Here is a 24,421-nt window from a genome sequence, read left to right as displayed (position 1 = left end):
CCATGATGTCCAAGTGAAATAAACTATATAAACATAGCTTTTGCAGCCAGTAACACTTATTTGTCTTTAACATTGTTCTTTCTGCCAATGGCCATTATCTTGTGAGCATAACCTTGACCCATAATTATTATTGCTCTCCATTTTTCTTCCAAGACCAAGAGTAGTTGGCAAATGTATGTTGCAGGAAACCCTATTGGAGAAATAAATGCAAAACAAGTACCTGGATGCTAAAGTGAAAATGTTCACATGTCACTCCTCTTCTGTGTTTGTCACACTTATCCATGATTGGCAAGTCTGATTGTTTTAGAATATTCCATAGGGGACCTACCTGCTGTATCAACCCTCAAGACCTTGAAAAGCAAGAAGTCAGCCTTCTCCTTTGAGAGTCGCGTGTGCAGATTTCGGGCCACTTCAGCAGCTTTGAGAACCTTGAAAGGCGGCCCGCTCTGTACATAAAACACAATCACGGTGCTGCAGAGGAGACAATGAGAGAGGACAGCCACGTGGTCAGACGGTGACTGACATGACACGCCCACCACAGCATCTGACCTGTGCAACTGGGGAGGTAGACGGCCACAGTTCTGTGGCTTGCCAAGGACGGGGCATATCTGTAAGCCAAAGAATTGATCTGTTTCTATTCACAAAGCCTCTTCAGTCTCAATGTACAGCTGATCAAAGAGAGACAGATCTTTAGATAAAAGAAGCAACGTGTAAATTATGTATCAGTTTTTGAAAATCCTAACCAAGTGGGTCTGGAGAGCTATCAGGTTAGTGAACAAGGATGCATCTATGTGCTGGGATGTATGAAGTGTTACATCCCAAACTCCATGGGGATGGAAGCTCCTGTATGCAGGACCCTTCTAGATTTTGCCCTATGTACCTTTTTATCTGGCTGTTCATTTGTGTCCTTTAATATATTCTTTGCAATAAGTCCATAATAGTAAGTTTAAAAAAAGGGAGCAATATATATATATGTGTGTGCAAAAAGACAAATATACACAAAATAACTTGCAGACATGTCTTTCTTTCTGCCTTTTTTGATTGAGATATAATTTACATATCATAAAATTCATCCTTCTAAAGTGTAAACTGAATGGCTGTTAGTATATTCACAAAGTTGCACAACCATCACCACTATCTAATTTCAAAACATCTTCATCACCCCAGAAGGACAATCCACACTCATTAGCACCTCCTCCCCACAGTCCCTGGCAACCACTAATCTGCTTTTGGTCTCTATGGATTTGCGTCTTCTCAACACTTCAGGTAGATGGAATCATACAATATGTGACCTTCTGTGTCTGGTTTCTTTCACTTAGCATCATGTTTTCAAAGTCCATCCACGTTGTAGCACACATCAATACTTCATTCCTTTTTATTGCCAAATGATATTCTGTTGTATGAATATATCATATTTTGTATCCACCCATCAGTTGGTGGACATTTGAGTTGCTTCCACATTTTGGTTATTATGAATTCATGCTATGAATATTCATATACAAGTTTCTATGTAGACACAAGTTTTTCATTTTTATTGAGTATATACCTAGGAGTGGAATTAGTGGGTTATATGGTAGCTGTATGCTTAGCATATTGACGAACTGCCAAACTGTATCCCACCGTGGCTGTACCATTTTACATCCCCATCAGCAATGTATAAGCATTCCAGTTTCTCCACAGGCTCATCAACACTTGCTATGGTCTGTCTTGGATTCTAGCCATCCTAGCGGGTGTGAAGTGATATCTCAATGTGGTTTTGGTTGGCATTTCCCTGGTGGCTAATGGTGAGCACCTTATCATGTGCTTATTGTCCATCTGTATATCTTCTTTGGAGAAATAGCTACTCCAATCTGTATTCATCTCCTAGAGTTGCTGTAAAACACATCCCATGAAACGGCTTAAAACAACAGAAACCTCTTCTCACAGTTCTGGAGGCTAGAAGTCCAAAATCAAAGTGTTCTGTTAGCTCTGGTGCTGCCGGAAATCCTTGGTATTCCTTGGCTTGTGGAGGAATCACTCCAGTGCCTGCCTCAGTCGTTACATGGTGTTCTTCCTGTGTGCCTCTCTCTGTGTCTCTTGTTCTTTTCTTAGAAGAACACCAGTCATACTGGTTTAAGAGCCCACCCTACTCCAGTATAACTTCTTAACTAATTATATCTGTAATGACCCTATTTCTAAGTAAGGTCACATTCATAGGTACCAGAGCTTAGGGCTTGACTATATTTTGGTGGGGAGTGGGGGGTGGATATAATTCAACCCACAGCAAATATTTTATCATGAAAGGGTGTTGGATTTTGTCAAATGCTTTTTCTGTGCCTATTGAGATGATTCTGCAGTTCTGTCCTTTATCCTATTAATGTGGTTTATTATACATTTACTGATTTTTATATGTTGAACCACACTTGCATTCCTGGGATATGATAAATCCCACTTGGTTATGGTCTATAAACCTTGTAATAAGTTGCTGGATTCAGTTTGATAGTATTTTGTTGTAGAGTTTTGCTTCTATATTCACAAGAGATATTGGTCTGTAGTTCTCATTTCTTGTGATGTCTTTGTCTGATTTTAGTGTCAAGGTAAAACTGGTCCCACTGAATGAGTTGGGAAATGTTCACTCCTCTTCTATTTTTTGGAAGTTTGTGAAGGACTGTTAATTTTTTAAATATTTTGCAGAATTAACCAGTGAAGCCATCTGGTCTTGAGTTTTGTGGAAAGTTTTAACATTACTAATTCAATCTCTTTGTTATAGGTCTATTTAGATTTTTAAGTTTTTCTCAATTGAGTTTTTATAATTTATGTCTGTCTAGGAATTTGTCCATTTCATCTACATTATCTAATTTGTTGACATACAATGATCCATAGTATTCTCTTATAATCCTTTCTCACCCACCTTTTTTGGAGATGGTCTCATTCTGTTGCCCACATTGGAATGCAATGGTGTGAACATGGCTCACAGCAGCCTCAACCTCCCAGGTGATCCTCTCACCTCAGTCTTCTGGGTAGCTGGGGATCACAGGCATGTGCCACCACACCTGGCTTTTTTTTTTTTTTTTTTTTTTTTTTTTTTTTTTTTTGAGATGGAGTCTTGCTCTGTCACCCAGGCTGGAGTGCAATTGTCACCCAGGCTGGAGTGCAATGGAGTGATCTCAGCTCACTGCAACCTATGCCTCCCAGGTTCAAGCAATTCTCCTGCCTCAGCCTCCTGAGTAGCTGGAATTACAGGCACCTGCCACCATGCCTGGCTAATTTTTGTATTTTCAGTAGAGACAGCATTTCGCCATATTGGCCAGGCTGGTCTTGAACTCCTGACCTCAAGTAATCTGCCCACCTCGGCCTCCCAAAGTGCTGCAGTGCTGGGATTACAGGCGTGAGCCACCGCGCCTGGCCACCTAGCTAGTTTTTTGCGGAGATAGGGTTTCACCATTGCCCAGATTGGTCTCGAACTCCTGGGTTCAAGTGATCTGCCTGCCTTGGCTTCCCAAAGTGTTGGGATTACAGGCGTGAGCCACTGCACCCAGCCGTTTTTATTTCTATAAAGTCCATAGTAATGTGCCTTATTTCATTCCTAATTTTAGTAATATGAGTCTTCTCTATTTTTTCTTAGTCAATCTAGCTAAAGATTTATCAATTTCGCTGATCTGTCCAAGAAACAACTTTTGGTTTTGTTGATTTTCAGACATGTCTTTGATTCAGTATTTGATATTTTCCAAGGGAAATAATATGATCCATTTTAGAAAGAGTTCCTTAGAAAATAATTAGAACATGTTTTAATTTGGTATTTTTCTATTCTTCAGTTCTCTGGAAACTAACCAAAGTGGAGGAGCTGACAATAGCTAGGCAAATGGAGTTACTGTGAATAGTGGGTTTTCATTCCCACATTCTTTCTGTCCCTCCTCCTACCACACCCTGGGTTAGATAAGACTTAAAAATAAAACTCAGGCTTACATCTGTAATCCCAGCACTTAGGGAGGCCTAGACGGGCAAATCACTTGAGGCCAGGAGTTTGAGACCAGCCTGGCCAACATGCTGAAACCCTGCCTCTACTAAAAATACAGAAATTAGCCAGGTGTCGTGCTGGTCACCTGTAGTCCCAGCTACTCAGGTGGCTGAGGCAGGAGAATCACTTGAATCTGAAAGGCGGAGGTTACAGTAAGCTGAGATTGTGCCACTGCTCTCCAGCCTGGGCAACAGAATGAGAACCTATCTCAAAAAATAAAAATTAAATTAAATAATAAATAAATTAAATTAATAAAATTCAATTAAATACAAAAATTTCATAAAAATTAAAGGCCAGAGTTTCAGCCTCATATAGTCCCAGGAGATGGCAAATGGTAATCAGTGATCCTTTCACATTGAGAGAAGCCTCAGTCCCCATGAGCGTGGGGCAGGGATGCAGCCCAGCTGTGAGACATCCTCTTCACATGCCCCAGACCCCTTGCCCAGCTCTGAAGACACCAGAGCTAACAACCATCTCCCTTGCTGTTCCCCAGCTCCTCCTTCACTCAGAACATTCCCAGTCAGCAAACATTTACTGAGAATTTTAGGAAGGACCTAGCACGATACTGGCCATACTACTGCCCTTTGAGAAAAAAAAGTATATGAATGGGATAAAAGTGTGTGCAAAACTACAGAAGCAGAGGAATGAACAGTTTTCTACTGGACTGGGATGAGGTAAGAACTGGAATTTTGTAGGGCCAAGGCCCCGCCTTGGGTATGCAGCTCCTACCTGAGATCCGAATGGGCCCGAATCTTCTGGACCTTAATGTCCGAGTCCAGCACGTTCAGCAACACAGCCAGCTGCCTCACCAGGGTGTCCTTCCGCTGCTCTGTCAGCTGCCCAACACCAACCTGCAGGGTCAGCTCCACCAGGCCACTCCTCCTAGGGTCTGGGGAAAGAAAAGATACAGGATTTGCACTTGGAGATTTGCACAGGCTTGAGAGTGTAAGGAGCGAGGTTTCTACAAGAGCTCAAAATTACTCCTATGCCATTTCTACATTTGAGTTGTAGGACTCAGGTAAATTCTTCCAAACACCAGGAGGCCACTATCTGGGAGTGCTTTCCCTTGTTTTATCCCAGTTTGCTATTTATAGTTTTTTTTTTTCCAGATGATAATTGAGTGTACCTAATTAGCCTCTGGGCTAACTGAAAATTTCAGCCCCTTCCACACTTCCCCAGGACTAGAAAGAGAATTTTGCTTCCAAGTGTCACAGGCACTGCCCAGTTCAGCTTACGTTGGGCTCATTACAGCCGTTTCACTGGAGCTGCCTCCCTCTGTGCCCTGGTATTGAGGCCCTTGTGTCTGCTTCACATTAGGTCTTTGTCTTCTGGCAGGAAAACAAAAGTGAAAAGAAAATCTAGTTGCCAGATAACATTCTCTTTTAAAGAGTGACGAGGCTGGATCTATCTTAAGAGACATACTCAAAGTGGGTCCAGCCAAGAGCTGGAGCCAGCCACAGGAGGCCTCCCACGCTAGTCACATCTGTCAGCATAAAGACCCCAAAGGCTGACCAGCCAGAGCATGCATGGCCAGCTCCAGAGCCCAGGAACTCACCTGGCTGCACTTCCACAGTGGCAGTGTCCGTGTCCGAGGCCCCCTGACTGTCGGTGACTCGCAAGTGGAAAGTGTACATCCCCTCCACCAGATTCGTAAGCTGCAGGGCCGCACTGTGGTCAGAGCCATCGATGACATCCTACGAAAGAACACGGATCACAGGGCAGCTGTCAATCCTCAGGTCCCAATTTCTGGGCTTCTGTTGATCCTAAACCTTAGGGTCCCATCTTTTTAACACAGGCGTGACTTTAAGAGGGAAGCTGCAGGGGAATGAGGCTGGTGGGACAGCTAAAGACAGGAGAAATCCTCAGCATCTCTTCCCCAAAAAGCGCCAGGGGGCACATCCTCAGACAGTATTTCCTGGGCTGAGTTTACCAAGCACTTTCCAGGAATTACCAAATAATTAATTGTATCCAACAAAGGGAAAGACCATTTGAATTAGGGCAAGGACCCTGAGAACAAAGCACAGATTTTCTGGGTCTTATTTTCAAACATAGCTTTACAAAACCCTCATCTTGAATTCCCTCATAATGTATCATGTTCACCTCAAATAACCCAAGACCCTGTGTAGCATCCTCTGTTCTGTGTGCTTCTAAGCTCCAAAGAATTAGAGAAGAACCTCCCAGACTCCGGCTAATAGAAGGGGTGATAACAAATACGTGCTCTGAACAGAGACTCACTGTTATTACATTTAGAGGCGAATCCCCCATCTAGTTGAATAGTGTTAATTCTAGAAGTGCTTAGAAAGTATAAAGCATTTTCAGTTCCTTCCCTGTGACCACTCCTTAGTACATCTCCAAGAGTAAATCTGCATCTCTCCAGTCCTTAGAAATGGCAGGAATGAAGATGTACATACGTTTATGTCCTAAGAGGCAGAGTGATCTAACGGGGGTAAAATGCCTGCCAGGAGCTAAAAACCTAGGTGTGTCTAGTTTGATTAGAAATGGATTAGTTAAGGCTGGGCGCGGTGGCTCACGCCTGTAATTCCAGTACTTTGGGAAGCCGAGGCGGGCGGATCATGAGGTCAAGAGATCAAGACCATCTCTACTAAAAATACAAAAATTAGCTGGATGTAGTGGTATGTGCCTGTAGTCCCAGCTACTCGGGAGGCTGAGGCAGGAGAATCGCCTGAGCTTGGGTAGTAGAGGTTGCAGTGAGCTGAGATCGTGCGACATCTGGCCGATAGAGTGAGACCCAGTCTCAAAAAAAAAAAAAAAAAAAAAAAAAGGAAAAAGAAACAAAAGAAAGAAAGAAAAAGAAGTGGATTAGTTAACCTTGGCCAAGTCACTTCTCATCTCTGCATTTCGCCTTCTGCATCTATAAAACACAAACAGCAATACCTGACTTATTGACTCATCTGGCAGAATATGAGGAACAGAAAAGAATCCACTTGGAGCAAAACAGGAAGGATGGAAAAGCATCCTGGAAGCAGGATGATTCTTGCTGGAAGACTTGACCTCAAAGTCCTTCCAAACTATGGTTTCCTGCCCATCCAAAGTCTGTTCAGGAAAAAGTCGGAAAGGATTTCAGCTTTTGGTTAAATCTCAAAGCAGCCTACTGCCTCCAGCCTTCAGAACATTCAAATGTAGAAGCATAAGCACCTTACAGGGAACACGGAAAGAGAGATGAGGTCATTATAGAGACACTGCCGTGGACTGAACTGTTTCCTTCCCAAATTCCTGTGTTGAAGCCCTAACCCCATACGACAATATCTAGAAATAGGACCTATAAGGAAGTAGTTAAGGTTAATTGAGGTCATAAGGGTAGGCCCCTGATCCAATAGGATTAGTGTCCTTATAAGAAGAGACACAGAGTGCTCTCTCTTCCCCTGCTACGGGAGGACATGGTAAGAGGGCAGCTGTCTGCAAACCAGGAAGAAAGACCTCACTGGGAACTGAATTAGCCAGCAACTTGAGCCTGTCTTCCCAGCCTCCTTAACAGAGACAAAATGAAGTTCTGTTGTTTAAGCCTCTTTATACTTATATCCTTAGAATATACTGTGGTATACTGTTTGCAGCCCAAGCTGACTAATGCAGATGTAATGATGAGTGGTCTAGGAGCAATTCTCTCTCAGTACTCACTCCAGCTGCTGGACTCTGGCCATCCCGGATCCACAGATAGGACACAATTCCTTGGTCATCAGTAGACCTTGAACCATCCAAAGTAATGGAATTATTGGGAAGCACAAGAACATGTCTGCCACCAGCCCGGGCTCTGGGAGGACTATTATTTTCTAAGTCAAATATAGCAAAAATGAAAGCAAAAAGATTGATTTAAAACATTGGTGATAGAAAAAGTGTGTCATAAAACATCCACAACTCTTCCACCTTGCAGATACAGTATGTAGAATTAAAATATTCAAAAAGGCATTTTTTTTCCCCAAATGCATACAAGATACAGACTTCCTTAAAACTCCATTTGTACTTAGCTAGCTATAATTTGGGATGAAAAAGGTAAAGTAGGTGGCAAGCTATACATTGGGAATTTTTCTAATATTGTTATAATTTTTCTGTCCTTGAAAAAAGGAACAATGATTTTACCAACATTTAGGGTGCTGAAAGTGGCAATATTTTGGTTTAAAATATATTCTGGGTCATTTTTTACTGGTCCACACTATCTGGCCAGAAATATTTCCACTTCAAGTACTACTGCCAAATCTTGACTCCCTAAGATTTAAAAAAAAAAAAAAAAAAAAAAAAAAAAGACTTGAGTAAAAAGTAGGCTGGGTGCAGTGGCTCACACCTGTAATCCCAGCACTTTAGGAGGCCAGAGCAGGAGAATCACTTGAGACCAGGAGTTTGAGACCAGCCTGGGCAACATAACAAGTCTCCATCTCTATGAAAAATTAAAATAATAACAATGATAATTAGGCCCTCACTTCTCTGACTAGATGTTAAATATAAATGAGGCAATGGCCAGGCATGGTGGCTCATAACTGTAATCCCAACACTTGGAGAGGCTAAGGCAGGATGTGTGCTTGAAGCCAGAAGTTCAAGACCAGCCTAGGTAGCAAGACTTGTCTCCACACACAAAAACATTAAAAATCAGCTGGGCATGGTGACACACACCTGGTAGTTCCAGCTACTCAGGAAGCTGAGGTGAGAGAATCACTTGAGGTCAGGAGTTTGAGGCTGCAATGAGCTTTGATCGCAGCACTGCACTCCAGTCTGAGCAACAGAGTGGGACCCTGTGTCTATTTTAAAAATAAAAAAAATGAGGCAATGTAAAAGCCATTTCTGATATAATAGCTTCAGAAAAGAGGGGCCAGGGAGCCTTAACAAGACTACAGTACAGTGGGGAGATCTTAATAAGACACAGCCTCAATTTGGAGATGAGGCTGCTGTGAGGCAAATCCTGCTTGTCCAGATGGGGCTCTGGGACCCAGCCTGATCCCTCCCAATTTCCCCTTAGAAACAAGTCAAGATGCCTGTTCAGATTATTCTCTCTACTTTAATGCATGGTTGAAAATCTCAACAATAAAATCTTTTTAAAAATGCAATCTATACGACTTTGCTGTTACAGTTGCTTCAGCCTCTCCCAGCTGCCCAGAGAATAAAGTCCAAAGCCCTAGGCATAGCCCAGGTACATATAACCCTCCACGGCAGAGCCTGTGCCTCAGGCTGCAGCCACTGTCCCAGCGTCCCACACTCTTGCCATTCTGCAATGCGTGAACCTTTCCATCCAGCCAGGCTCTTATACTCCTCTGCACTTCAACACGTGGTAATCATCCCTTCACTAATTCATTCAATACCTCTGATTTGCCATGAGTCTAGCAGTCTGCTATACTGAGGATACAGAGATGTCTGAAGCAAAGGCACTCAGGCAGTTCACAGTCAAATGGGAAGACAGACAAGGAGACAAGTACCTCAAATGGTATTGCACTAGTCTAGACCACAGATTTCACATTAAGAAACGATATGGAGTTTGAATCTCTTTTCTTGAATTTTCAAGCAATAAAGAAAAAAAAAAGCATAATGGTATCATTTGGACATGGGTCTTTCATTACTAGCAGTCACAGAAGAGTGAAGTCATTAGAAGATACGCTCCACAAACAAAAGGAAATGTCTCCTTGCAGAGGGCGACTGGGAAACAGCTAACATGAATAGAAGAAAGTTGGCTTTTTTTCCACCAGGCAGGGTTTGGCATCTGCTGTGAACAAATCAGCAAACACCAACATCTCTGAGCAGTCACGGCCTGGCTGAGGGTCCTGCAGACTCGAAAGCGGAGCAGGCCCAGCCCTGCCCACCTCAGACCCACTCACCCTTCTTCACAGCCACAGTGAGGGTGGATGTGCTGCTCAGTCCCTGCTGGTCTTTCACGGTCAAACGGAAGCGGTAGGTCCCCACCTGAAGACCAGTCACAGTGGCTATTGCTTTGTCAATATTTTCCATCTCCACTGCACTGGGGCCTCTATAAAACATGCAAGCGGTTAACATAAGGGCGGGGGCATGGGATTCTGAATATGACAGGCATGCGATTTGTGCTTTTATAAATGTTTTGTTCCAGCTATAATATATACCATTTAGAGAATTCTAAGAAAACTCCATTCATCTGTACTCTCTAGTTCAGTGGGAGAGTCATAAGTGAAAACCTATTTCAGGCAGAGTCTGCTGGATTACTGGGAAGAGAATATTTGTTCTTGATTTCTTTAAGTCAAGCTGCCAGTGAAATGATCTCTCCTTGGAAAACGAGCCTTAGAAACGACTCCCATTTCTTCTTTGAATAAAATTAGGTGAAATCCTCGTCTATCTTTAGGGAGAGCATGGAGGAGGAGGGAATAAGCCAGATAAGCCCTCTCCTAAGAGATAAATCACACTATAGTCATTAAGATCAGGGGCTTGTCAAAAATACCTCAGTTTGGGTCCAAGCTCTTTCTCTTACTATCTGGGCAACCTTAGTCTGTGTGGTCTCATTAGTGTCTACAAGCCTCAGTTTCTCCAACTTTAAATAGGAATCATATTCTTATTTATCTCTTACAAACTGATACAGGGTTCTATGAGACAGAGCATGTAAAGCTCAGAAAATGTTAGATGATATGGATTGCCTCTTACACTCTGCACTTCTGGTGTCTACAGTCACTGCAGGATGGGTTGAGTATAGACAGGATCACACACAGGTTTCCCTGAACCTCTTCTATCATGAGCTCGCCTCACACCAAGACAGCCCTGTTCACGTGCCCTGAGCTCTACCTCCCTCTACTGTCAATGATGTCCATCCACACTTGACGTACTCTTCAATCAATAACACCCAGCCACTTCTAGAAACGTGCTTAAATCCCAACTCCTCAAAATGCTCAAGCTGACTGGTTACTACAGATCCTCCAGAGAAGGGATAATATTAGCATTCAGCATGGGCATGAACCTAGCTCAGTGGCGAGACAGACTACCTGATGTGCTCCCAGTGGTAGAAGACAATGCCGTGGTCATCACTGCTGCTGCTCCCATCCAGGGTAGCACTTTCCACTGGGAAGATCAGCTCTTTATCAGGGCCAGCCACAGCCACTGGAGGTCTGTTATTTTCTGGAATTACAGAAACAGTGTGAAAATGTACTATCTCCTTGCATTAAGTCTGCAATCCTGTGATTTCTTGATTTAAGTACATTACTCATCTTCAGACCAGGCAGCCACTAGAGTATAAAGCATCCTTTGGAATCCTGGAGTGAAGCACTGTAGCCTCCTTAGCTGATCCAGGAGTTGAACAGTCCAAGTTCAAGACTGCCGTTACAGGCAGCCAAGAAACACTGTCTCTAATAGACACATCTTTGGTTTCTTTGGTTTAAAAGAATTTCAGTCGGCCGGGCGCGGTGGCTCACGCCTGTCATCCCAGCACTTTGGGAGGCCGAGGCGGGCGGATCACAAGGTCAGGAGATCGAGACCAGCCTGGCTAACACGGTGAAACCCCGTCTCTACTAAAAATACAAAAAATTAGCCGGGCGTGGTGGCATGTGCCTGTAGTCCCAGCTACTCGGGGGGTTGAGATAGGAGAATGGTGTAAACCCGGGAGGTGGAGCTTGCAGTGAGCCAAGATCGCGCCACTGCACTCCAGCTTGGGTGACAGAGAGAGACTCCGTATCAAAAAAAAAAAAAAAAAAAAAAATATATATATATATATATATATATATCTTCAGTCAAAGGGTGAAAGAGAAGGAAAGGAAAGAAGGGTAGAAGGAGAGAGGGAAGAAGGGTGGGGGGAGGAAGGAAAGAGAGAGGAAGGAAAGAAGGAAGGGACGGAAGGGAGGGAGGAAGAGAGACAGAGAGGGAGGGAGGGGACATCCATGTGAAGAGACCTGCTTTATCAGGTAGGGCTTACTTCCTTTTGTCTCTGTAGCCTCATTGCTAACACAGTGCCTGGTAAACAGTAAATGTTCAAAATATTTTAAATTAAATGTTGAAAGAAAGTAAAACATATAAAGTATTGCTGATATTGGCCAGGCATGGTAGCTCATGCCTGTAATCCCAGCACTTTGGGAGGCCAACGCAGGTGGATCACTTGAGGCCAGGAGTTCAAGACCAGCCTGGCCAACATGGCGAAACTCTGTTTCTACTAAAAATCCAAAAATTAGTCAGGCATGGTGGCACACATCTGTAATCCCAGCTATTCAGGAGGCTGAGGCACTAGAATCATTTGAACCTGGGAGGCAGAGATTGCAGTGAGTCGAGATCATGCCACTGCACTCCAGCCTGGATGACAGCGTGAGACTCTGTCTCACATTTAAAAAAAAAAAAAAAAAAAGTATTGCTAATATTGATATAAATAGATAAAATATCTGTTAACAAAAAAAGGGCCAGGTGTAGTGGCTCACACCTGTAATCCCAGCACTTTGGGAGGCCAAGGGTGAGAGGATTGCTTGAGCCCAGGAGTTTGAGACCAGCCTGGGCAACAGAGTGAGACCCAGTCTCACAAAAAAAAAAAAAAAAAGTCATATAGTCAAAAGCTGTAGCAGCCATTGCCCAGTGTTTGCACCATGCCACAGACCCCATGATCCTACTCACTACATAACAGGAGTTTCCCTTTGCCGTAGGATAGAGTACTTGGGTGACCATACATTTACAAAGCCCTTTAGGATGGAGTCCTGGGCTCTCTTGGGGTCATCTACTGTCATTCCAATCCCTGCCCACCCTCCCCACCACCTCCCATTCCCACATCCCTACCTCTTGTTCTCCCTCTCCAATCACAGTAATTCCTTTTAAATCTTTGAATGTACCAGACTCTCTTCCTTGGCCCTCATGCATACTGTTCCCTCTACCTAAGAACTCTTCCTCTTCCCCTGTGCTGCCCACCCCTCCCCTTCTTCACCAACTAACTGTGACTTGTGCTTCAATCCTGAGCTCACATACGAGCTCTTTGCAGATGCGTCACACCCAGGCGAGTGCTCTTTCTTTTGGGTCCTGTAGCACCCTGTAGTTATTTTAGTAAAGCATCAATCACAGAGTTTTATGTGAACTTCTCCATAAGCCCTACAAGGGCAGAGATCAAGTCTATCTTGTTTAATTCCACATCCCAGAGTCTAACTAATAGCCCTTTTTATGTATTAGTGGCATAAATAAATAAGTTGTCTATAGGTTGAGTATAATCTCATTGCCAGGAACTGGAGAGAGGTTCTGGGACTAACAAGCCTCTTTTAGAAAAGTTCTAAGGCAAAGGCCATTATCAAACAAAGATATGATAACCTTTAAGGTTATTTAACTCAGGAGGTAGGCAGAGCCCTGGGTTTCCATGAAACTATTAATGAACAGTGACACTGAACTGGAACATGTTCCCCAATCTCTGGCTACATCTGAGTGTCAAGTCACACATAAGAACCAGCCCCTTCAAGGTCGTCTGGAGTTCTCTACGGCAGAGTGGAGCACGTGTGGAAGTGTCCACATGGCGAATCGGAACCCACAAGCAGTGCTGTGGATGGCTCCCATTTCATCCTTTATGCCATAGTTTACAGACAGTCAAGGCAAGATTTAGAACTGCAAAATGAAATTAGTTTTATATGGAGCTTCAGCACCCACAAGCCGGTACCACCAATGTGGCATCTCCAAACCCCAGAAGCCCAGCTATCATTTCTGCTTTACTCTCTGAGGCCAGATCTCTTTCTCCTCCACCTACCAGGCTGGACGATCACAGTCACCACAGCAGTGGACTGCTGCTGTGAAGAATCTGTCACCTTCAGCTGAAATGTATAATCTCCTTCCTGCATTGCAGATAAATGAAGGTACGGTGTCTGCACGCCCTAAGTAATAGCAAAGACAAAAATAAAAACAAAACAAAAAGAAAGTAAAGAAGCACAAGTAAATAGTATGACAGAATGAAAAACTAACAATTTTACTTAATACGGAGACCTTGCTCAAAAAGAAATGTGTTTGGTCAGGCACGGTGGTTCACATCTGTAATCCCAGCACTTTAGAAGGCCAAGGCAGGCGGATCACTTGAGGTCAGGAGTTTGAGACCAGCCTGGTCAACATGGTGGAACCCTGTCTCTACTAAAAATATGTTTTAAAAATCAGCCTGGCACGATGGCGGGCACCTGTAATCCCAGCTACTTAAGAGGCTGAGGCACAAGAATCGCTTGGAACCCGGGAGGTGGAGGTTGCAGTGGGCAAGGATTGCACCACTGCACTGCAGCCTGGGTGACAGAAAAAAGAAAAAAATATGTTGGTCCCCAAGAACGTGTGACCTAAACTTTACTGTCCATCCTCATACACTATTGAAGGAGTGTAAACTAGTATAGCCTTTTTGGAAGCCAATCTGAAAACAGCTATTAAAATATTAAATAAGCACATACTACAACCCAGTAATTCGACTTCTTAGTATCTACACTGGAGAAAAGCACAAGGAGACTCGTCCATGGATGTTAACTGAAGCACAGTTTATCACAGCAAAACATGCAAACAATCTACACATCCATCAACAGGAGGATGGCCAAACACACTACGATATACTATGGAACACTAGTTTAAAAGAAAGAAGTTTAAAATCATGAGGCAGGTTTATAAATACTAAAACGGCAAATGTCAAAGACATATTAAGAAAAAAAAAAGAAAGTTGGGTCACATTCAAAAGCAAACAGTAAAATATTGTTTACAGAAATCTACACAAAAAAGAAACTTGTGGAACCATGCATACAATGTGAAAGGTATTGCTGCGTGTACATACACACACTTACACAGACACATGGAAAAGATTCTGGAAGTATACACATTAAACTGATAAAAGTACTTATTTCCAGTAAGGACACTTGGATGGCAGTGGTGATCAATTTATTTGAACTTATTTTAGCAGAATTTATTTGAGCTTTTTTTTTTTTTTTTAACCACAAGAGGCAATTCATGTATTACTTTTGTAATCAAAAATAATTTTTTGGCCGGGTGCAGTGGCTCATGCCTGTAATCCCAGCACTTTGGGAGGCTGCGGCAGGTGGATCATGAAGTCAGGAGTTCAAGACCAGTCTGGCCCAAATGGTGAAACACTATCTCTACTAAAAATACAAAAATTAGCTGGGCATGGTGGCAGGCACCTGTAATCCCAGCAACTCGGGAGGTTGAGGCAGAAGAATCGCTTGAACTTGGAGGGCGGAGGTTGCAGTGAGCCAAGATTGTGCCACTGCACTCCAGCCTGGACCACAGAGTGAGACTGTAACTCAAAAAAGAAAAAATAAGTAATAATAATAACAATAATTTTTTGCCGGGTGTGGTGGCTCATGCCTGTGATCCTAGCACTTAGGGAGGCCAAGGCAAAAGGATTGCTTAAGCCCAGGAGTTCAAGATCAGCCTGGGAAACATGGTAAAACCCCACTTTCACAAAAAAATACAAAAATTAGCCAGGTGTGGTGGTGTGTGCCTGTGGTCCTAGCTACTCAGGAGGCCGAGATAGGAGGATCTTTGGAGCCCAGGAGATCAAGGCTATGGTGGGCTGTAGTCACATCACTGCACTCCAGCCTGGGTGACAGAGTGAGATCCTGTTTCAAAATAAATAAATAATATAATTTTGTAAAACTCTAAGTCAACCCACGTTTTTACAAAGTCATTTTTTCACTGAGTATGCAATAGCTACACTTGGTGACCCCAGGTTAATACCCTTTCTTTTTTGTTGTTGGTAATAGTTTCAATTATTGCTTATGTTTGAAGTGCATGGCATTATGAAAAGGATTTTTAAGTCTTATTACAATTTATTTACTTTTATAGATCCCAAGATTGTCTAAAGATAAATGTATCTGTGTGCATTTTTTAAGGTTTTAATGGAAAATTTGAAAAGAAAGTTGATACAAGATCAATTGGGTTACCAGACGAACTTCTGAAATTTGAAATGCATACTTTTAAGAACTTTTGGAAAAAAAAAATACTTTTCCCTACTTTGACTAATAAGGCAAAGCGCCTTTCTCTGAAAAGTTCAACAGGGAAAGTATAATTTCCCAGGAGTTGCCTCTAAATTCATCAGGTACGTGAATGCTTCTGTACACAACATAACGAAATGTTGTGGTAAATGGGAACTCAGCAGACTACTGTCTCACCGATGCTCCCAAGGCAGCCGCATGTTTCAGGCAATTGCAAAGGTTTCACCTCCTTCCCCAGTAAGAACACAGCCTCAGCGGGCTGCGTGGTACAATTTTCAGACAAATATAAAACGGTCTGATTCACAGACCTCATCTTTGTGATTGCCCCAGTTAATACCCCTTTGGACATCTTAATCAATCAAGCATAAGGCAATAAGGTTGCCACTATGGATATTATTTGGGGAAAGAAGAGAAAGGGTGTCTGGCAACTGGGCTGGTATGTAGAGGCAAGGCTCACAGTGTGGCCCAGCCCTCAGAAACTTTGGATACATGTCCAGTATGCATGGATGAATTTTGGAGTATTAGCTTTGGATGCATAATTCCTAATAAGTAAAAGAAAATTAGGAAGATTCTTTTAACGGTGAAAATACAAAATATCCCATCCTCCTGTTTTGTATGCAACCCACCTCTGAATCAGAATTCTTAACATAACAGAACATAGGACTTGCTACAACCACTAGGTAGAGATGGACACCACCAAGAGGGTTCTCCAAGGATATCCAGACAACTCATGGCTCTTTCAAGTTCCATAAATCTACCCAGTTACTTTTAACTCCTCATAATTGCAAGGCATGCCCCAGGAACACCAGAAAGTAAAGCAGGTAAGTTTCCATGGAATATCTGATTTTATCTTAAATACTAATGAGAAATGTATCTTGGACTGGTGAGGCGAAATTTGAAGGAGAAAAGGAAGATGGAAATGTAAGGTCCTATCTTTCTTTTTTTTCATGAAACTCTCAAAAAAATAACATAACTTCAAAAACATTAAGCTGGTTAGCAACAAAAACAAATAGCTTTGCCAATCACAAAAAAGAAGAATAAGCAAACACGTCTCTACTAAAAATATTTTTTAAAAATCAGCCAGGCATGATGGCGAACACCTGTAAGTTTCCACGGAAACTTCACACACAACAGAAGTTTCAAGATTATTATGTTGTTAGACAAACATACTTAAAAGATTTGAACAAATCAAAAGGTAGATACAAACAAGACCCTAAAAAGCGACCAGTGGATGTAGACAAGATAACATGGAGTTTCTATAAACAGGAGAAACAGAATAACAAAACAAATTCTGATAATGAGGTTTAGATTAGATTATTTCTAAGGTTTCTCCCAATACGAAAATACTTCTCTAACAGATGTGAGACTTTTCCCAAACTGATCTCAAGATCTAATTTTCAACACAGAGCCAATTGGTTGCTATCCTGTGCTATCTAAGTGGGAGAGGGGAAAGGATGTAAACTTGGAAGATTTGTGAGCTTCGGTCCTTTTCCAATAGTTGTAATATATCAGGTAACTTTACAAAATAAAGTATCTAAATTGAACTGCCTACCCCAACCAATAGCAGATAGGTAGGTAGGTAGGTAGGTAGATAGACAGACAGACAGACAGACAAAAGTCTGAAGGCAGGACGGAGAACTTGCCTGCATGGCCACATGTTTGCCCTCACTCCCAGGACCCAGGGACCACTCATAGAGGACAATCTGGTGATCGTCACTGCTCTGGTTTCCATTCAAAGTGATGGAGTTTTGAGGCAAAGTTATGGTGTGATTTGGTCCAGCGTTAGCGACCGGTGGGTAGTCCACAGCATTGTTGACTATTAGGGCTGCAGTTGTAGAGTTAGTGGCTCCGTCCGAGTCTGTAACAGTCAACCTACAAAAAGGAGAAGAAACCATAGTTGGAAGAATATGCCAGGCTGGGTGCAGTGGCTCACGCCTGTAATCCCAACACTGTGGGAAGCTGAGGTGGGAGGATTGCTTAAGCCCAGGAGTTCTGAGACCAGCTGGGCCATAGAGTGAGACTCTGTCTCTATTTAACAACAACAACAAAAAAAATTAGCCAGTGTGGGCATGCATACCTGTAGTTCTAGCTACTTGGGAGGCTGAGGTGGGAGGATCACTTGAGCCCGGGGAGGTCAAGGCTGCAGTGAGCCAATATTGCTCCACTGCGCTGCAGCTCAGGCAGCAGAGCAACAGACCGTCTCAAAAAACAACCAAAAAAAAAAAAAAAAAAAAAAAAAAAAAGAAACAGACAAAAAAATAATACGCCAAATCTCAAGGTAAACTTAGGTCAATTTAGTCTGCTCATGAAACAGTTCTCAGAAGAACTCGGAACAGTTAAAAACAGAAATTTAAGAATGAAGCAAAGATAAACACAGACTTGATATTTTTGTTTGATTTTGTTGCTGTTGATTATTTTAGTGTTAGTTCATAACATATTGATGTCAGAGGTTCACCTTCATGGATTTCTGATTAGCTTTTGAGATGCTGGGTGAAGAAACCATCCTCACCCAACATAGATGCCACTCTCTAATAACGGAGACTAAAATGGATCAGGTTTAAGTTCTGCCTTCAGGTTGAGCATGCAGAGACAGCAAATCACTCCTGAATTTTCAGCTACAAAGCTTTTTATTTTTTAATCCTTTTCTAGAGGACTTATAATTATGTTTTCAGGATACTCCTTGCAAAGCGGTGTTAGGATTAAGCACTTTCAAATGCGAACCAGTGCTCAACCTCTGTAAACAAAAAAGAGAAGTGCATTAACCTTCCTGCACTAAACTGATTCCTAATGTGGTCCTGAGGACAGTGAATTCACAAATGGGTCACTTCATCCTTCTACGTTAAAGATGGTGGTGGGAGCAGTGATGAGTGCTAAATAATATCAATAGGCATATGACAATGAAGCTGTGGCAAGAACACAGGCCTTCCTTGCAGGGAAAGCACATGTAGGGGGCACCTGTGCATTCTGAGCTTCCTTCCGCACTATCCCTCATACTCCACACAACCAAGAGCCAACTTCCACTTCTGGCTCTGACAGCAAACCAAACACCTAAAGTCCTTCCTTCTCAACCAGGCTGAGTCAGGACACTTTCTGGGCCCGTTAGGAAATTTCTTCCTGGGTTAGGAGCAGTAACCTGTTCCAATCAGATGGTAAAGCATAATTAAATACAAATGAATTAAATGAATCTCACAAAGTACTTTTCACTATATATAAATTTTACTCCAATGAATAAATAAAGTTCATATTAATTGATGAGGGTATCAGAGCTCCAGCGGCATCGAACCAAAACCCCCATGAAAGCCAAATCTCTTTTGATCAAAATAAGAAGTGCAGTGTTTTATGTGCATTGATTTAAAGAAACAGTAAAAATGTAAGTAGCAGGCAGCACAATAAAGGCAGGGACCCACTTGCCTGAAACTATAGTTACCAGGATCAAGGTTAGACAAGCGTAAGACGGGAGAGTCAACTGAAGTCTTCTCTTCTATGAAGGGCCCGTTAATTTCTTCCCAGTGATAACTCACTATTTCAGTATCATCTGTACTTTCTAAAAGATTAAGAAATAGAGACAAGAATGAAATACAAGAAGAGGAAGACATAAGTTTTATACTTTAATTACTGCATATTTAAATTCATTTTTATATGAAATTATGTACTTGCCTAGATCTCAATGGATATATATTGTATTAGAAGGAGGTTCTTTCCTACTCCTGAAATTATATCACTATTTTTCTCCTGGATTTCCACCAGATTTGACTGAGGCTGTTCCCACTCAGTTGAATATTTAAGAAGCACAGTGACAGAGGCTTTTGCTTTTAAAAAAAACAGGAATCAACAAAACGCAGCACATGGAAATGCTACTGCTGCTCACCTCAGCTACAGCACGCGAGCTCCTACTGATCATTTTAAATAGGCACCTGAGCTGACAGGTTCAAAGAGACTTGAGTTGCTTTTCTATAACTTATAAAACATCTTTTACTACCTTAATTATTAAGGGGTAAATCCAGAGAAAGGTCACATCCTTACATGAAAATTTTCCATTTCTACTTTAAAAGAGAACAAACAAAATGTGCCATGCAGATTCACAGAAATTTAGACCTGGAAAGGGCCTAGTTTCATCTAATTCATTTAAGGAAAGAACAAGTTCATGTGACAGATTAATAATCATGAACAGTTGCCTGTAAATAAGCCACACTGAATTAGAGGAATCAAAATGTGACCTATTTGCTCATGTAAATATTTCCATTTAAAATATGCTTTATTTTCATGTTGCTAAGATGGAAATGTGGACTATTTTTGAATAGATGCAAATGGTCATGTCAATGTGATCTCTGTAAATTTGCAGGCTTCCAAGATAGAGCAGCTTTAATGGCTAACAAGTATTCTTCTCCCAACAACCAAGGCAACCGTTCTTCACTCTCTAAAGGATTTGGTATTAGCTTTGTGATTAAATGTACATAAAATGCAATTACCTGGTACACTGATAAGGTTGAACCTAGTCAAACACAGGATGTTTTCAACCAATTCTTATTTACATGGACACCTGTAGTTACACAGGGGTCCCTTCCACATATACTCCAATAGAAGAAATGATCTCTGAACAAATTTACAAAACCACCATGCTCCCTCACTGAAGATATCCCTTCTAAGAGTTCTTAAAAGCGATTTTCCCATTTGGTGGGGAGCACCTCCCCTCCCAAGTCAGGTCACGGGAGCGCCTCTCTGGCATCTAATTAATTCTTTTAAAATATTCTTCTAAAATAAGTTATATATATGAAGATATATACACATATGAAGTGATTTTCCAACTACTCTCCATACATACCACACCAGAAGGAGATTCTTCAATAATTGCTAAAATTTCCTATCAAACGGCCAGGCTCTAAAGAACTTTCTAATAAAACAGACAAAAGGTGAAGGGAAAATAAGCACAGGATAGAGGAGCTAAAGGAACTAAAGAAGACATAAAACTAAAGAAGGAGGTGATTGTTTATCAAAGTAACAGCCCATAAGTCCTCCCAGCTTTGACGCAGAGCACCCATTACATTTCATAGCATGTAGAGAAAAAAGAAATCCCTAAACTGTCACAGGATACACACGGCTGCCATCAATGAGGGCTGACGTCAAAGGCAAAGTGAGCTCTTGCAGTTGGGGAGAAACAACGGCTACAGGTGGCAGATTGGCTCTTCTGGCTGTAACAGAGAAAAAAGGACAGTGACTGAGCCCGTGTTGGGTATGCGTATGTCATTACCTACATAAAATCATCTACTTTAAAAACTTGACTATTAAATGTCCTGTCAAGAAGGTGTTTATCCGACAGGCCTCAGCTATAGAAATCAATTTTTAAAGTCTGGAGTCTCTCTGAATTTCAGGAGCTTGTCTGTACATTTACATTTTTGCATGTAAGCCCAGGGTCAGTGAAGATGTACAATAATAACCAAGGGGCTCATCACAGAGTGTGAGCAGTAATTACAGAGCAGGAGCAAGGGATTACAGTTCCAGCTCCTGGGATTGACTGGATCTTATATCTCTGACTGAAGGCAACTCACCCCCAACCATGCTTCAGCTGTAATAATAACCAGGCAGAATATGCAAAAGATAGAGCCATCAGGCCCTCAGGGTGGGCTCAAGTTGGTGCAGGGGAGGTTCACCTTGATTGGTAGGTTGTGCCCTCAGCACAGGTGAGGGGATGGTGGGGACTGAAAGCCAGCCTATGTTCTACGCAACAAGCCAGGGCTGTGCCCACCCAGCCCAAGAACCACCTGTTTCTAATTGACACGAATATACTGATCAATGGGCACACATTTTCCCCTGACCTCTTGGTTGCTCAGTTGAGTGTATTTAACATGCCCCTGCTCCAAAGGTGCTGAATCATGGAGAGTGGAGGTAGAAGTTAGAGAGGATGGCGTAAATGTCAGATAGAGAGGGCTAAGTTGGATTCGCCACCTTTCAAGAGCAGCCAGCAATAACCTTGTCAAGCAAGTACTAAGTGATATATGAAAGGTAGAAAAAAAAAATAATCTTTGCGTGTTTTCTCTACAATGGAGCCTAATTCAAAATAGGTTTTCTCTCTCTAGATAGATAGGTAGATAAATATAGACATAGTCATCCAGGCACCAAAAATTGAGATAAATGTGTACAACAGGAGGCCATTCTCTTACACAGGCTTACCAGGCTTAACAGTGACATTGACAAATCCTTCTCCAAAGGCGTTTTCACTAGAAACAGCAACTTTGAAGACATAAAGTCCAACGGACAACTGTAACATAAAGAAAAGTTATACAATTCAACATGCAAGACATGATGGGTCCGCTACCTAGAAAAAGCTAAAATGTCCCAGAAGCCACACTCCTAAAGTCACCATAGAGAAGGGGCTCAGGAGAGAGTCTCATTTGGATCTGCCAAGTGGCTGCCACATGTTTGAAGCCTGAATTCTGGAACACTAAGGATCACCTACACAGGCCTTTAGCTTCGCTACAGAGGGCTTCACAGAGGCCTGGGTGAGATGGACCAGCAGAGGGCAGCAGTTCTCAAACATGCGTATGGAATCTTGCATTTTTACCACCTAGCTCTAGTACTCGTTGGTTGCCAGTGGTCTGGATGCCACACTTTGAGAAACAGAGCTCCATGACATGAGGGTGATGCAAGTCTGTGTTGTACCATTAGCTGTGTGATTCCAGGAGATGAAGTCAACATAATCATCTGGTAGGAAACTAGACCTCTAGTCGCCAAGTCGGTTTATATATCCTCCTAGGCCAGAAAGAGGGCATGTTTCTTGTGAGTGCTTGTATCATAGAGCAACATGTGATAGGGCAATTTGTGACCTGGAATGGAATTATTTGTAACTCTAGAGATGTGCTAGATTGAGAACCAGAGATAAGTAAAATGTCCTTAACACTGCAAGGAGAGCAAGAGTTAGATCTGGTTTTTAACCTCAATGCAATGCTTGTGGGACAACCAGGCTCTTTTCCCCAAACTGAGATATACCAAGTAGCCCAAATAAAGAAAAGCCATCCAAAGCCTCTTAACCATCTGCCTGCCTACTTGCATGGCTGAAACTTCACTCGTTCATATCCTTCTTTTGATCTTACCATAAGAAAGATGTTTGCAGCTAGGCATGGTGGCTCACGCCTGTAATCCCAGCACTTTGGGAGGCCAAGGAGGGCAGATCACTTGAGGTCAGGAATTCAAAACCAGCCTGGCCAACATGGTGAAACCCCACCTCTACTAAAAATACAAAAAAATTAGCTGGGCGTGGTGACACGCACCTGTAATCCCAGCTACTCGTGAGGCTGAGGTAGGAGAATCACTTGAACCCAGGAGGCAGAGGTTGCAGTGAGCTATAATTGTGCTACTGCACTCCAGCCTGGGCAACAGAGCATGACTCTCTCCAAAAAAAAGAAAGACGTTTGGGTTCAGTAGCTAAGAAGGTATTAACTGAGTTCTATGCCGTTATGCTGTGCTGTCAGACACAACCAGTCTCCAGTTACTTACTTGAGAGAGATTAAGAGTTTGCATGTGTCCTTGTTTTATTTCACCTTGGTAGTCTATGGGGTGGCTTATTAAACTCCATTCATAGCTGTAGGTTGTTTCTGAGAGCAAAAAATAAATATGAGTAGTTATAAATTCTGAGAGGTCACTAGATAACCTGGGCAGAGGGAAGATGACAGTCTTTAAACCACCAGTGCAGATTACCTTAGATACACTCAACTCAGCTTTCTTTTTTTTTTAAACTTATATATATATATTTTGAGTCTATTTGTTTTTATCCCCTCGCTCTTGCTATCATCTTATGAACTTGACTTTCAACTATCAGCCAAGTAAAGAATAACACGTATCTTCTTAATGTAACATTTCTTTTTTTGTTATAAAAACATACAACTTACAGGAAATTTTTAAAATGTATAAAGTTAAAAAAACAAAACCTCTCTAATTTAACTGTTAGTATTTGATGAGTTTTTTTCTAGGAGGCTACATCTGACTATCCACATCAGTTTTAACATAGTATAATCCACTGTGCTTTTCTCTTTTTAACAAAAGGCAAGGACATTTCAATTCATTTGATCTGTTGTAGGGCTTTATTTAAGGACACAAAAACAGAGTATAAACACATCTATGTTAAGATGAAACTGTCTCCCAGCTTCAGATATTAGTAGTTAAAATATAAGATACCTCATCTCAAAGGATTAAAATGCAAATGCCAAATATTATCATCTCTGTGTATAAAATTTTGACCAATATGTGATGGAGAAAAAAATGAATTAAGGAACTAAGCCAAATGAGAAATAGTCAAACACCTTAAGAACAATGCATTTGACAGGCCACAAGTCCCAGGTCAAATGCTTACTGAATGGTAGAGCACTGGACAAGTAGAAGAAAGAGCATTTTGAATAAAATTTTTTGAGCAGCTAGTGTGAGGCATCCTGAGAACCTCAGAGCCGTGATTGTCAACGCCACAGTATCTGCAAACAAACCTATGGGTGCACGCCACTTCCCTCTCAGCCCGGTGGAATCTTCCCAGGTTCTATGGGTTATCACAGGTCAAGAACTG

The 24,421-nt window shown here is 42.0% G+C and overlaps 1 protein-coding gene across 15 annotated transcripts in view; it reads right to left on the bottom strand.

Moving 5' to 3' along the window:
* The window catches only part of LOC105482635 (KIAA0319 ortholog), a 104,938-nt gene that overhangs the window by 14,908 nt on the left and 65,609 nt on the right, over positions 1-24,421 (bottom strand). For all 15 annotated transcript variants that reach the window (XM_071097518.1, XM_071097530.1, XM_071097528.1 and 12 more), the window contains 12 exons: positions 23,365-23,462; positions 22,042-22,129; positions 20,970-21,062; positions 19,285-19,417; positions 17,517-17,745; positions 13,650-13,773; positions 10,939-11,071; positions 9,814-9,962; positions 7,634-7,785; positions 5,553-5,691; positions 4,727-4,886; positions 329-471 (listed from right to left, as the gene is read on the bottom strand). In XM_071097518.1, coding sequence (XP_070953619.1) covers positions 329-471; positions 4,727-4,886; positions 5,553-5,691; positions 7,634-7,785; positions 9,814-9,962; positions 10,939-11,071; positions 13,650-13,773; positions 17,517-17,745; positions 19,285-19,417; positions 20,970-21,062; positions 22,042-22,129; positions 23,365-23,462 — 1,641 coding nt within the window. The remainder of the gene's footprint in view (positions 1-328; positions 472-4,726; positions 4,887-5,552; positions 5,692-7,633; positions 7,786-9,813; positions 9,963-10,938; positions 11,072-13,649; positions 13,774-17,516; positions 17,746-19,284; positions 19,418-20,969; positions 21,063-22,041; positions 22,130-23,364; positions 23,463-24,421) is intronic.

Source organism: Macaca nemestrina, chromosome 5, assembly GCF_043159975.1.
Source record: "Macaca nemestrina isolate mMacNem1 chromosome 5, mMacNem.hap1, whole genome shotgun sequence".
In the NCBI taxonomy this organism is placed as follows: domain Eukaryota; kingdom Metazoa; phylum Chordata; class Mammalia; order Primates; family Cercopithecidae; genus Macaca; species Macaca nemestrina.
Note: the sequence above shows the minus strand (reverse complement) of the source record. Positions and strands in the feature narration are given on the sequence as shown.